The sequence below is a fragment of the Gigantopelta aegis genome, chromosome 13 (genome assembly GCF_016097555.1).
Source record: "Gigantopelta aegis isolate Gae_Host chromosome 13, Gae_host_genome, whole genome shotgun sequence".
Classification (NCBI taxonomy): Eukaryota; Metazoa; Mollusca; class Gastropoda; order Neomphalida; family Peltospiridae; genus Gigantopelta; species Gigantopelta aegis.
The window spans coordinates 10,492,859-10,508,373 of record NC_054711.1 but is presented as its reverse complement, the minus strand read 5'-3'; the positions used below and the strand labels follow the sequence as shown (position 1 = coordinate 10,508,373).

The following is a 15,515-nucleotide window of genomic DNA, read 5'->3' as shown; positions in this document are numbered from 1 at the left end:
ATAGACATTGAAACCGTCATACCCTTGTAATTTGTGCATAAAACTTTTGGTCATGAATTGTGTAATTAGTTAATTAATTTTTATAACTAATTTGAAATGTCACGTCCGTCACGTTTTTGATAATAAAAGTTTAGTTAAACTTTAGCTAAAAGTTATAAAGTTAAAAACAAAACATAATGTATTTTCGTACTTCTTTATCTGGTTCAAAAGAATGTGAATTTAACTTTGAAGAATTTAATGTCATATTGATGAAATTTGAAAGTAATGTTTGTGACTAATGTGACATAAGAGTATACATTTGCCAAGATTTTGATTGATTAAACATATGTATTGTTTTCAGTTACATTATTCATTGAAAAGTGGGTGATTTCTTAAGCTTAGAATTTTCATTTCAATGTACATGAAATGACTAGTTGAAAAATTTGATTTCTGCTAATTTTAATGCTATTTTTTCCAGAAATTAGGGGTGAATAATAAATTTCAGTCAGACCTTGACTTTACACTATGAGATATTCTACTAGTATAATATATAGTTAAGATTTGTTTTTACATTATAAAATTTTATCAGATGTCATCATTATGTTTTGTATCAGGATTTCTATAATTTTATGAGGTAACTTTGAATCTTGACACAATGTCACGTCCGTCACGTCAAGTCCGTCACGGTACCTTTATTGATTAGTTATTGATTATTAAATTATATCAACTGTCTGCTTATTTTCTCTGCATGCCATTGTAAAACAACCTAGCGACCTAACAAAATAATTCTTGGGATATAAAATAGAAGATATAAGAGAACAAAGTTTAACTTGCACAAACATTTCTTGAGTCCAAATGATGTCACGTCCGTCACACTCATTAACATGTAAATTTATCCAGAAATAGAAGTACAATTTTTTTTCTTGGGTGAAGTAAACATCAATTGCATGGTTTCTATTAATACAAAATGTAAAGAAAAGTACACACAAGTTTCTATGGAAACATAGTTTTATGGCGTCAAAATGTCATGACCGTCACAAACAAATACCATGAAATGACCCTGCTGCTAATGGCAAAATGTAGCAGGTTACTATATGTCAGAATTATCAAATGTTTGACATCCAATGGCCGATAATTAAGGCATGTATATGGTTTAATGGTGTCATTAAGAAAACGTAAATTTTGTTGTGTTTTTAATAGTTCATAAGCGTATATAATGTACAATGTACATCATGCACATTATTAGTTTAAATAGGCATAGAGATGCATAATGATCAAGACATCTTTATTCAATGTTCTTGTGAAGTCCACGAGAAATGACATCGAAATGATTGCATTTACTACTATTCATAGATTTGTATTACTGCATAATAGAATAAGAGTGACTGACAGGTAAATGTTGGTGTCATAGCTTGAGTTTGAATTAAATCTCCTTATTGATTTTAATGGTTACGCGGAGAACATGTTTTATGTGCATTGTACTTTATGTTTTTCGCCGAATATTCTTAAGGAAGCCACTAGTTGTAATATTATTAAGTTAATTATGCAAATATTATATGTGGTATCAAATAATATGCAGTTTTTCATCATAAATATATCACCAATTTATGAAATAGAACACTTCCAACAATGTACCTTAAATGTAGAAGATAAATGGTAATCATAAGATATTATATATATTGTAGGCACATTAAAACTCACAGAGTGAAGTCAGACTCGTATCAGCAAGAGATGAGGAAACCAAACATGAACCCGTCAAATCAACCTACAGACCCCAGTGCAGTAGAATATGAAATCGTCGATGGACAAGATGGCGGCCACCACAGTCCCAGAGCTTTAAGTTCCCAACAAGTCAACACGCCCCGTTCAGCCGCTTATGGCAATTCTCCGACGTCACGTGATCAAATTGATACCCGTCCGAGACATTCTGACATTGGGGGTGGCTATGTTAATGCAGGACAAACGAATGAATACGAAAAGCTTGATTTATCCAACCCACCGCAGAATGACTATGATAGAATAACTGGATTTTAGACAAATGGAAATGAACATTTGGGTGATGAACGTTGATACTTTTACCTTGTGGCTCTAAACTGACACTGGCATTATGCAATTTGTTTCACAATGACTTAAGATACTCAGCTGAAACTTTGTGTATAACATTATCCTGTTAAATTATGGATCAAGTTTGATTTTCATGGGGATTTACCCGTTTTCTAACATAGATAAGGACCCTTGGATTTAGACGATAGGAACATTTGTTTACTCGATAGGAGACACATATTAGAATGCTTGTTTTTATAAAAGTTGGACCGACAAAACTGTTTTGTACGTGCCATATACCACGAAGTTTTCAGGTACGCCCAATACATGCTTAACCTCTGATATCGCCAGTGACTAAGTCCATGACAGGAGGGGTTGGGGTGAAGTTTGAGGTGGGCGGAATTTGGAAAATAATTTAGTAGTAGGTCAGATACCTAAAGCCAAATGGCAAAATAAACACATTGTACTCATGTTTGGAACAAAAAATCTTAAGTCCAAAAATATAACTTTGATTGCTCAGCCGAAAAAGTTTAAGGTGATTTGAGTAATTTAGACGGACTGCCAAAATAAATTGCATCAGATTATTTTGCTAAAAATAAAAACAAGTTTAAAAAATAACAACAAAACACCCCACAAAAAAGTAAGTTTTTGAACAGGTGCTGAAAAATATAAAGTCCGAATAAGTCCTTACCTGGAGGCAAAGTTTCGACGAAAAGGTTGGCGCTAAGAATGAACTCAGGAAGCCCCGCACGTCAAGGAGCAGAATAACTCGCCGTCAGTTGGTTGTTAACAGCCTTTCAGCGAAGGGGTACTCTTTGCCAAAAATCATCTTGGTCACGTGATGAATAGTTCCACTGTCCATCTTCCCATGAGGAGTCTCTGGCTGTATGTCCCCTCCCGACTGTCCATCTCCCCCACAAGCAGTATGTGGCTGTAGGTCCCCTCCTGGTAGTCCATCTCCCCGAGAAGCAGTCTCTGGCTGTATGTCCCCTCCCGGCTGTCCATCACCCCGACAGACAGTCTCTGACTGTAGGTCCCCTCCTGGCTGTCCATCTCCTTCACAAGCAGTCTGTGGCTGTAGGTCCCCTCCCGGCTGTCCATCTCTGCAACAAGCAGTCACTGGCTGTAGGTTCTCTCTTGGCTATCCAAATCTGTGACAAGGAGTCCCTGGCTGTAGGTCCCCACCTGGGTGTCCAACTGTGACAAGCAGTCCCTGGCTGTATGTCCCCTCCCGGCTGCCCATCTCTGCACCAAGCAATCCCTGGCTTTAGGTTCCCTCCTGTCTTTCCAACTCTATGACAAGGAGTCCCAAGCTGTAGGTCCCCTCCTGGGTGTCCAACTGTGACAAGCAGTCCCTGGCTGTATGTCCCCTCCTGGCTGTTCAACTCTGCGAAAAGCAGTTTCTAGCTGTAGGTCCCCTTCCAGCTGTTTATCTCCCCGATAAGGAGTGTCTGGCCGTAAGTCCCCTCCTGGCTGTCCATCTCTGCAACAAGGAGTCTCTGGCTGTAGGTTCCCTCCCGACTGTCCATCTCCCCGACAAGCAGTCTCTGGCTTTAGGATCCCTCCCGGCTGTCCATCTCCCGGACAAGCAGTCTCTGGCTGTAGGTCCCCTCCCGGCTGTCCATCTATGCAACAAGCAGTCCCTGGCTGTAGATCCCCTCCCGGTGTCTAACTCAGTGATAAGGAGTCCCTGGCTGTAGGCCCCTCACAACTGTCCAACGCTGTGAAAAGGAGTCCCTGGCTGTAGGTCCCCTCCCGGCTGTCCATCTCTACAACAAGGAGTGCCCGCCTATAAGTCCCCTCCTGGCTGCCCAACTCTGCGACAAGGGGTCCCTGGCTGCAGGTCCCCTTCGGGCTGTCCAAGTCTGTGACAAGGAGTCCCTGGCTGTAGGTCCCCTCCTGGCTGTCCAACTCTGTGATAAGGAGTCCCTGGCTGCAGGTCCCCTTCGGGCTGCCCAACTCTGTGATAAGGAGTCCCTGGTTGCAGGTCTCCTTTGGGCTGCCCAACTCTGTGATAAGGAGTCCCTGGTTGCAGGTCTCCTTCGGACTGTCCAAGTCTGTGACAAGGAGTCCCTGTCTGTAGGTCCCCTCTTGGCTGTCCATCTCTGTGACAAGGAGTCCCTGGCTGTAGGTCCCATTCCAGCTGTCCAACTCTGTGACAAGGATTCCCTGGCTGTAGGTCCCCTCTCGGCTGTCCATCTCTGTGACAAGGAGTCCCTGGCTGTAGGTTCCCTCCCGGCTGTCCATCTCTGCAATAAGTTGTCCCTAGCTGTAGGGCCCCTCCCGGCGTGTCGCAATACAGATGCCCTCCACTCCGTCTTTGAGGGTGATGTTGTTGACACAGTACTGTCCTTCGTTGTTAGGCAGTGGCTTGAAAGAGGCCTGTTTGCACCTGCTGAAGAGTTTTCTCGGGTCTGATATATCTGGTACGATCACGTTCCTACACCGAGCACGTAGTGTAGGAGCACACACGGTGTACTCCCCTGGATCCAGTCCTAAGACCGATGCCAGTCGATGGGGACGCACACACACACACACACACACACACAGAGAGAGAGAGAGAGAGAGAGAGAGAGAGAGAGAGAGAGAGAGAGAGAGAGAGAGAGAGAGAGAGAGACATATTTTATATAACGTCGCACTCAACACATTATATTTACGGTTATATAACGTCGGAAAGAGAGACAGAGACAGATATAATATTCATCCTTTTATTGACTCAAGCACGATCTTTTAGCATGTAAATAATAAAATAAAAACTTGAAGATGATCAACTAGCATAGTTATTTTAAAATGCAGTGCACATTTCAAAAACAAATTGTCATCAAGTTGTATAGGCTAAATTTATATACTCCTATATCAAAAATGAGTCACAGCTGGATGGTAAATGTTCATAATGTAGTTGAATGTGAAATGAATTCAGGTAGGATTAAACCTTTTATAGGAGTTTTAGTATTATTCATATTAGAGTTGCATGCCTATTCATTAGCTTCCTTTGGCTCAATCGGACTATACATATGGTGTATTAGCAATTAGTGAGAACAAAATATAAACAAGAAATCTAAACCGAAAAGGAATTTACTGCTCGGCCGAATATGTATATCATTTGGAGCATTTTGGAGTGTTTTGGAAGGACAGTCCAAACATAAATGAGAGAAAGAAGAGAGACTCGGACTATCCAGTACTATAAAACACGAGAGAGTAATTTTAACATAAAAGTTTGAACGAAGGTCTAAAACTGAACAACGACTATGCACTCTGCGTATCCTTTGTTAAACAAATTAAAGATAAATATCACGTTTTACTTGTTTGCCCTTGCTATCCTGGTATTAGATCACAATTCTTGAAGAAATATTCTTATGCTTGGACTTCCTATAACCAGTTTGTAAATATATTATTTATTAGATCTATCAAAATGTATTTATGTTTCAATTCAAAGACATACTAACGTTACTGTCACAGTTCTCTTTTCCCCCTCCGCTTCAACTACCACCACCACCACTTCTACTACTACTACTACCACTACTACTAATACTACTGCAACTGCCACTACCACTGCAACTGCCACTGCTACTACCACCACCACCACCTCCACTACAACTACTATATTACAAACATTATTACTACTAATACAATAATACTTATTAATTAATCATTAATTAGTATGTACATTTAATTGTTTGGTATGTTCTCATTTCTTATGTAGTTGGTACCATATTTCATTTAAATGTATATTTGTAACACTATTGTATTAATATTTGCGCGATATATTGTGTGTATTTCATCCAATGGCCGATGTCAGCTTCAGCATAATAAACTGATTGATTATATGTATAGTCTAATATTGCAGTGTAAAATTGTTTTAGCCTCACTGGCAGAGGAAGGAGTAACCACAACCTGCCTACACTCCGGCATGGAATGAGGTATTTACTCAATAGAAAAACAAGAAGAAACCCCCCCCCCCAAAAAAAAAACACAAAAAAAACAAAAAAAAAACGTAGATCTTATGACGTAGGTTGATGGCTGTGTATAGACCGCAACGAATAGTTCATTTGAACAAAAAAAAAACCACAACCTTAACTTCCTAGCTGTGTCAGTTTGTGACTGTGTAATTAGAAACATATGTTCGACCGTGCCCGACTTACCAGTTTATTAGGGTCGAGACGTAGCCCAGTGGTAAAGCGCTCGCTTGATGCGTGGTCGGTTTGGGATCGATCCCCGTCGGTGGGCCCATTGGGCTATTTCTCGCTCCAGCCAGTGCACCACGGCTGGTACATCAAAGGTAGTGGCATGTGCTATCCTGTCTATGAGATGGTGCATATAAAAGATCCCTTGCTGCTAATCGAAAAGAGTAGTCCATGAAGTGGCGACAGCGGGTTTCCTCTCTTAATATCTGTGTGGTCCTTAACCATATGTCCGACGCCATATAACCGTACATAAAAGGTGTTGAGTGTGTCGTTAAATAAAACATTTTCTTCCGTGCCAGTTTATTATTGAAATTACTGTGAGGTTGTGGTGTACTCTAGAATTTTGTCGCGGTTCTTAAGAAAACAAAACATAGCTCTAGGTTTGTGACAGAGAGTAGGGCAAAATGACCTATCCACTTCGATCGAATCATCGCGGTTCGTTTCTTCAGATTTTTATTGTTAAAATAGTTTCAATATTTAGATTGTATAGACTGATTAAGAAAAAAAAAATCATTGTAAGATGTTTCCAACTGATAGTTCTTTATAACGACTATAATTACATATTAAAAATAAATAAAATGTTAAAGTTTTATTTAACGACGCCACTAGAGCACATTGATTTTTTTATCTTATCATCGGCTATTGGACGTCAAACATATGGTCATTCTGACACTGTTTTTAGAGGAAACCCGCTGTCGCCACATAGGCTATTCTTTTTACGACAGGCAACAAGGGATCTTCTATTTGTGCTTCCCACAGGCAGGATAGCACAAACGATGGCCTTTGTTGAACCAGTTATGGATCACTGGTCGGTGCAAGTGGTTTACACCTACCCATTGAGCCTTGCGGAACACTCATTCATCAGGGTTTGGAGTCGGTATCTGGATTAAAAATCCCATGCCTCGACTGGGATCCGAACCCAGTACCTACCAGCCTGTAGACCGTGTGTGTGTGTGTGTGTGTGTGTGTGTGTGTGTGTGTGTGTGTGTGTGAGTTTTAGTCGTTAAAATGTCCTTTACTGTTGGGTAAGGGCCCTTACACTCCACCCACAAAAAACCGTGCGAGCTCCCATTTTTCTTCAGGATGGATCTGCCAGATAAAAGAAGATAGGAACGCACATACGCAATAACTTAAAATAATGTCGTATATATATATACGTGTGTGTGTGTGTGTGTGTGTGTGTGTGTGTGTGTGTGTGTGTGTGTGTGTGTGTGTGTGTATATATATATATATATACGCAGTGTATAAATTTCGAATCGTCTAGATCGCCAAATGAAGTTTCTTGGAGTAGAGTAGGCAGAGTTCGAATCATGTTCCCCGAAAACTATATTAAAGAAAGAAACTTAGCTTTGAGCAGGGAGAGGAAGGGGGTCGACCCAAACCCTCCCCCAGCAGACGCTCCTGCTGTGTGATTTGACTTACTGGTGTACACCATCTATGAATACGTGATAAAACCATATTTAATCAGACCGTGACGATTACCTGATTTAATTGCCCCCCCAACCCCCCCCCCCCCCCCAAAAAAAAAACCCCAAAACCCCCAACCCAACAAAAACAAAACAAAATAAAAACAAAACAACAACAACAAAAAACCAACAAAAAAAAAAAAACAACAACAAAAAACAAAACAAAACAAAACTACAAACAAACAAAACAAAACAAAACAAAAGACGTCGCTGGCCAGTCTAGATCCCCATCCAACTTGAACAATTTCGCGCCTATTCACTCGTTACATGCAGAATAAAAAAATAATAATAAAAAAAGAATACAGCATAGTTCTGTAACCGAGTACAAACGTTTTACTTCCTGGTTGGAGAGAGGGCACAAAATGTCGAAGTGTTGGTCGTCTCTGCTTCTCGTCGCATCATGGATTTGTTTTAAAACACACTCGGTGTCAGGTAGGAGAAATTCTTAAAGTATTAGGTATTTCTTTAACAGTAAAGAGGTTAATAAGCGCTAGATGTTTTACGAGAGTGGATTTCGGTTTAGGATATTATAGGTACTCAACACCACAAACACAGTCTATAGACACATATACACACATATACGTGCGCACGCTCGCAAACACACACAAACATACACACACACACACACACACACACACACACATGAATATATGTAAGGTTTCGATTTTTTCTTTCTTCACATGGGACTGGTGTGGCATAGTCTGGAACTGAGTGTGTGTGTGTGGGGGGGGGGGGGGGGGGTCGGCTAAGCGGATAATTGTATTTACAGTTTCCATGAACACCTATATATATGAATAGCCTAACATTGCACTGTAAAATAGTTTAGCATCAGCGGGTTTGCGGGTGGGAAGTTTGAGTATCCACATGTACACATACCCGTATGCAGTCATGCGAGTCCAGTGACCTTACGTTACACAATATAGATTTGGCTATCAGGTCGTAAAACAGCTTATATTACGAAAAGGACAGGAACATATAATTGTTTAACGACACTTAGCATATTTGAAAACTTAGACTAATTAAACATGGTCATTTCGACACTTGGTTTCGTTTAAATATGTATCCGAGTACGAGACGAGTGTCTGACTGGTAGTAATATGTGATACATTTTTTATTTGTGCAAATACTGTTTGATGCTCACAATGAATTAAAATACTTTTATTCAGTGTACAGCAAGGTACATTACACGCTGAAACCAAAATTTGTTAAATATGAAATGCTCATGCGAATACCTGCGAAAAATGAAGAATGCTAATAGTAAATCATTGTTTAGACCTGTTTTTGTACTAGTACATTATATGTAAAATGGCAAACTGGAAAAAGAAAATAGCACTCTGGATGTTGGGTTGGGGAGGGTGTTGAGGAGTGCCGCAGTCCCCTAGACATGATGGAGAAAAGCTAAGTGCATTGCATATATTTAAGGAAATAGTCCACGTATTTCCCGCATTGTTACACATGACACCATGAAACTATTTCTGTTTACAGAAATACAAATGACTTATTATGTTTACTCCCAGATTTGTGTTGTATTTTTATCTGACAGGCGCCTGTGAATCAGGAAAATATGGTTTGGACTGTAGCTACACCTGTAACTGTGACGCTGCCAACTGCCATGACGTCACAGGTTGTTCTGGTAGTTGCCGGGAAGGATGGTCTGGACCAAGATGCACAACAGGTAAACTAATTCTCTGATGACTGCTCCTGAAATGATCATATGAATTAAGGACTAATTACGAAACAAAACATAAAATGACTATGATATGTTAAAGATGTGTTCAGATGTGACCCTTCAACCGATACCTACAAAACGATGGGTGGTTCGGCGGCAACGTTCAACGTAACGTTCATCCTTATATATGGCATTGACGTAGGAAGTGGGGGGATATGCCCACCACGTTTCTGATATTTTGCTTTATATTTGCTTTATAATAGTGTAAACGTGTGTAAATGTTAAAGTGCCCCCCCCCCCCCCCCCCCCCACACACTTTTTGGCACCTTCCTACGCCACTGTATAATGGTATACAATATAACTACACCACACTCGTTTACAGGCACGCAATTCTGGAACTAAACATAGAACGTTTATGAAATTCGGCAGATCCATCATCTAGTGTATGTTTCATGGAAATAGAGGAATCTATGGAAATAAATGCCAGACCACATAAAATTAAAAGAGTATTAATGCTAATCTTAGGCTTACGGGCTCTCATTTTGTAAGGGGGTCGGGAGCAGTCTAGCTTTTGCCCGAAGTAAACGAAAATGCCTTGAATCTGGAAAAAAATAATTTACTCATATCAGCATTACTACCAAACAGCTATATGGGGCTGCAAACGAACACTACGCATTGTTACGTGAATTGCAACTAATTTTGAGAGTTGATTGATGGAAATACAGGGAATAAATGTCTAGGGTTAGCACATTTTGCCCGAATATCTGTATTATTTTTGCCCTGTCTCGTACGCTTATGGTGTTAATAAAAATATGTTTAATCATACGAGCATTCATTGCTGAGGCTACAGTAATTTTACCGTGCTTGTTTTCTGCAGACGTAGCAGTAATAGTATATCATCCATTACTGATGACATGTTTAAAAAGTTTCATAAAAACCACCCTTCAATGGAAAAGTGATTGCCGCGCGGCTAAAGAACCGCATCAATGGAAACTAAGCCTTAGGTTATTCATGTAGTAGGTCGAGTGTTCGCTAGCTTTATTCTATTATATACATGTACGTATGTTATTACACTCGAACTCTTTATATAGGTGTGCAAGGAAAATGCTGAAAGGTTTATGTTTGTACATATATGTATATAGCATATATATATAATATATACCGCTATATATATATATATATATATATATACTCTTCAAAAGAAGAAACGACATTGTCGTAACATTTGGAGAATTGATTTAATTATTGAATGGTGAGTCCGATAATTACCAAATGTTGCAGGATTGTTCACAATTCACTCTAGTCCATTGTGAGTAAGTGATAGGACACACCACCAAGGTCAAGGTCATCTGGAGTCAATACCGGGTGTGGCCTCCGCGTATGTTGACAACTGCCTGGCACCGCCTGCCCATTGAAGCAACCAGAGTACGGATGACTCCCGGGGGATGGTGGCCCACTCGGCCTGCAAGGCTGCTGCCAGCTCGGGCAGGGTCTGGGGCTGTGGTTGTCGCTGGTCGGAGGCGTCGGTCCAACTCGTCCCATAGATACTCAATTGGGTTCAAATCCGGTGATATCGATGGCCAAGGAAGGACATTAATGTTGTTGTTCTGTAGGAAAGCCGTTGTGAGACGTGCTGTGTGAGGCCTGGCGTTGTCATGTTGGAACACTGCGTTGGCGTTGGCCATAACTGGAACGATGTGTGGCCGGAGGATCTGGTCAATGTAGCCCTGTGCATTCAGGTTGCCCTGCACGTGAACCAGGTGAGTTCTGCCAGTGTGTGAGATGGCTGCCCACACCATGACACTACCCCCGCCGAATCTGTCCACTTCCTGCACGCAGTTTGCCGCATAACGTTCACCACGACGCCTATACACGCGACATCTTCCATCATGACGTCAGAAATCGTCTCGTCACTGAACCACACCTGTCTCCATCGCAGTTGAGGACATGTCGATGAATTTGGCACCACTGCATCGGAGTCGACGGTGTTGTGGTGTTAAGATGACACCTCGAACTTTGGCAAATTCCTACCTCACGTAGGCGGTTACGGTCTGGTCGGATATCCTGCGCAAACTGGTATTGCTGCGGCTGTGGAGGTGGCAGTAGTCAATAAGGTGGCGTACCCGGATGTAGCGGTCCTGCCCGGGGGTAGTGACCCGTGGTCGACCGGATCTAGGGAGGTCACGTGTTGATCCATGTTGCTGGTAACGGTCCCACAGTCTGGAGATGGTGCTTGGGGACACATGGAATGCCCTGGCAACGGCCGTTATGGATTCGCCTGCGTCTAGTCGGCCGATGGCATTGTTTCTCTGCGGTTCACCGAGACGTGGCATGTCCTGGATTGTCAAAATACGGCCAGATACAGAGGCCAGGCAAGCGAACACCCTACTTTTATACTGTCGGTGTTCATGTTGCACGTACAGACAACGCACGTGCAGTGGTGACATGGTTTGCACGTGGCTGCGTTTTTGCGAATATTCACATTTTGGAACTTTATTGTACAGTAAAATCGAATGTAACCGTGGGAATGTGTTAGGGACATGCAATGACCTTATATTCACAAAGCATGAACCGGTAGGAAACATAAACTCGGAGTTATAACCCATTTGTACCCTTTTGCGTTTCTTTTTTTGAAGAGTATATATAGACAAAACTACATATATGTGGTTTTCTGATTTCTGTATTCTGTATTCTGTATTCGGCAGGAAATACACGAGTGGAATACAGAAATCAGAAAACCACATATATGTAGTTTTGTATTTATTACATACCCTAAATTGGAATTTCTTTTTCAAATAATAATTCAGAAATTGTAACACTGCTAGTTAATGACGGGTATTTCTAAATTTACACAACTAGGTCAGCTGTGTTACTACGCGGACCGAAGAACTACCAATTATTACACATAGCAATATAGTTCTATTTAAACAATAAACAGAAATAAGAAAGAACGAGTGAAAAGTTACCTATAATTTTAATGATATTGTTTGAAATGCCTTTTAAAGACAATGTAATAGCTAAACTTCACGAACAATATAATATTTAATTTGCTCGTAATACGTCAGAAAACCTTCAGCGTGCCAGTTTTATCAACGAAGAAAAATGTCAAGAATTGTTCACTCAGTGTCTGAGTGTCTGGAATTATTCGTTGCTGAAAAGTTTAATTTTATATTAAATGTGCCTCCATAAATCATCGCTCCACTGAATAATCCGGTTAACAGTTTGTCACGGGGATTCTATAATTCCCGTAACTGAATAAAACACGATTATCAAAATATCTCTCCTAACTGTATATCTATTAGATCTCTCTGTAACAGGCTGTTAAACCCTAGTATGACTCGTCTAGATATGATCAGAGATACGATCTTATATAAAGTATATATTATTATAGCACGTTAGTTCTCTAGAAAACACAACAAAAACACAATACACTTTGGAATCTGTATTATCCTACGCTGACAAATGTACAGCCGTAGTAGTAAATTAATAACAGCAATAATAACAACCCAGAACTGATCACTTAATTAAACTCTAGGTGTCTAGTTACACAATATGCAAATCACTTCACCGTTTACACCACACCCACACGTGTGATAATTGCATCGCTTACAGGAGAAGTTAATTAATAAAGGAATTACAACACCATTCCTAACTGGTTAATTTTTAATTAAACCCTTACTACTCGTTCATAACGTGTGATAATTTAGGAACGCTTCTTGGGGAACTTAATAATAAAGGAATTACAGCTCTATTCCTAACGTGTAATTTTTAATTAACCCTAACTACTCATTCAGTAATCTTGTAACACCCCCCCTTATCACAATAAAGACAATAACCTACAGTGTACCTAGGTCCGCTAGGATGACTGGCTAAGCTTTATATTACAAATACTCGTATAATGTTAAACAAGAAGTCTACGATTTACTTCGTCAGATGACCGAAGACACTGTCTAAAGAATATTGGTATAATACAGTATTAAAATATTTAAAGTCACATCAATCACATCAAGGTTATACACAGAGCAGAAATGATTTTACCAAATCCGGCGGACTACGTTCGTGATCCCCTGGAGCCGTCCTAGTTCGTGTTCCTAGATATCTCTAAATTCTAGCTATTTATTATAAATTCAGAATTGGCCTGGGGGTACAAGGCGGTACCTCCCCCTATCATCTGATATTTCCGCTCTACTCGCGTCATATATTTCTCTCTGATCGTCAGACTTACTGACGCCAGTCGTCGCCATCACGGTTGTAAAAACCGCACTCGCAGAGGTATTACGTAACTACTCGCCACATGGCCTCCGCAGCTGGACTAAGTGCATATTGGAATGTCCGATCGAGGACGGTCGCGCAGAAGTCTTACGTAACAAGTTGCCCATCTGGGCTACGGGCAATAAACTGCACACGGCCCTCTAACACAATTAAAATCGCCACAGGCGAAACAAATTTAAGAGCATGTTCCGTGACACAGTTCATTCAAGTATTCTACGTGAGGAATATAGCATATCTTACCGTAATTTCACTAGAAATCCATATTTCGTAAAAGATGCAATTTTTTAATCACAAGATTTTGTTCAAAGACATCAAGGTGCATTAGTAATGTTAAGAAAAAAACAAATTCAATAGCAATTTTACATTGGAATTTTTCCAAAAAGGAAACGTCATGTACCCAGTTTATAGTTATTGTAAGGAGATGCAAAGTGACGTCATTGGAATACTGACGTCATTTAAATTCAAAATTAGCTGTATTATTACAATGCTGCGCCACATTAAAATAAAAGCTAGTCTACTAACCTTGACCCCTGTCAAATTCCTACAACAAGCAGACAACGCTGTTTACAGGTCGGTACTTTTTTTAATTTTTCATAATTCTGGACAAAATATTAATTTGAAAGAAATAAAACGTACCTTTTGTCAAATATATCATATCACAAAATTACGGTTGGAGATGTTTTATTTATTGAAAAAGAATAAGATTGTCTACGATGTAACGAAGCCAAAACAAGAGCCCAAAAAGTGACTGTCGTCGACCTTAACTATCGTGGATTAAAAGCTCGTTGGTTAGTAGTGTTCCCGTCTCAAGTTTTGGTATCGCGCTCATTAAATTGTAAATATTTGTCACCGTTTTCGTCTGTTTTCAGTTCAAATTTTCCATAAAATAACATTTTAGAGAAACCAAGCACAAACATTGTTTACATATCGCGAAGGGCATTCCCGGTAACCATGTGCTATAAATAGTAGCGTTGAATACGGTATAGTCCCGGCAGTTGAGTTGTATTCAATTCTTGTATTCAGAGCTGTATTTATATAGTAAGATTTAATGGGTATGTAATATATATATATATATATATATATATATATATATATATATATATATATATATATATATATATATATATACACACATGTAAATGTCTCAAACACGCTACGCCCCTGTCCCATGATTTGGTGGTGTACACCGTTTAAAAAGTTGAAGTTTGTTTTGTTTAACGACACCATTAGTGGACATTGATTTATTAATCATCTGCTATTGGATGTAAAACATTCGGTTATTTTGACATAGTCTTAGAGAGGAAACCTGCTACATTTTTCCATTAGTAGCAAGGGATCATTTGTATTCACCATCCCCCACAGAAAGGATAGCACATACCACGACCCTTGATGTACCAGTCACGGTGCACTGGCTGGAACGAGAAATCGCCCAATGGCCCCACCAACGGGAATCGATCCAAAACCGAATGCTCATCACGGAAACCCTTTACAAAACAACAAGTGACATAATTTCCAGATTTATTTGGCACAAGGCGTGTGTGCATGGGATGGTGTGGGGGTAGAAACCCCATTATTCCAAGAACAGTTTATATTGTATGATGTATTTTCCGGGACAGCATCACATCTTAAACACGTCGCTCGTTTATTCCTTTCACTGTGTAGGCCATGGGCCCATACACAATAGTTTGTATAATAGTTTGCAATATACGAGAACATGATATCAAGATATAAAATACATATACTAACAGCTAGCAGGTAGCATCTATATATTTAAGTGCTAGTTTAACATATGTAATTCATAAGAATACGTGTGAATCATTAGAGTTCAATACGTTACTAAACTTTAAAATATTTGCAAGATTCTGATATTTAGGAATGAGTATATGTCGCACGTCAGTATAG

The 15,515-nt window shown here is 39.9% G+C and overlaps 1 protein-coding gene across 1 annotated transcript in view; it reads left to right on the top strand.

The window, feature by feature from the left end:
* The first annotated feature begins 4,324 nt into the window (after positions 1-4,324).
* LOC121387114 (multiple epidermal growth factor-like domains protein 10) overlaps positions 4,325-15,515 on the top strand; it is a 36,897-nt gene continuing 25,706 nt past the window's right edge. Inside the window, exons 1-2 of the mRNA XM_041518138.1 lie at positions 4,325-4,448; positions 9,216-9,347. Coding sequence (XP_041374072.1) covers positions 4,325-4,448; positions 9,216-9,347 — 256 coding nt within the window. The remainder of the gene's footprint in view (positions 4,449-9,215; positions 9,348-15,515) is intronic.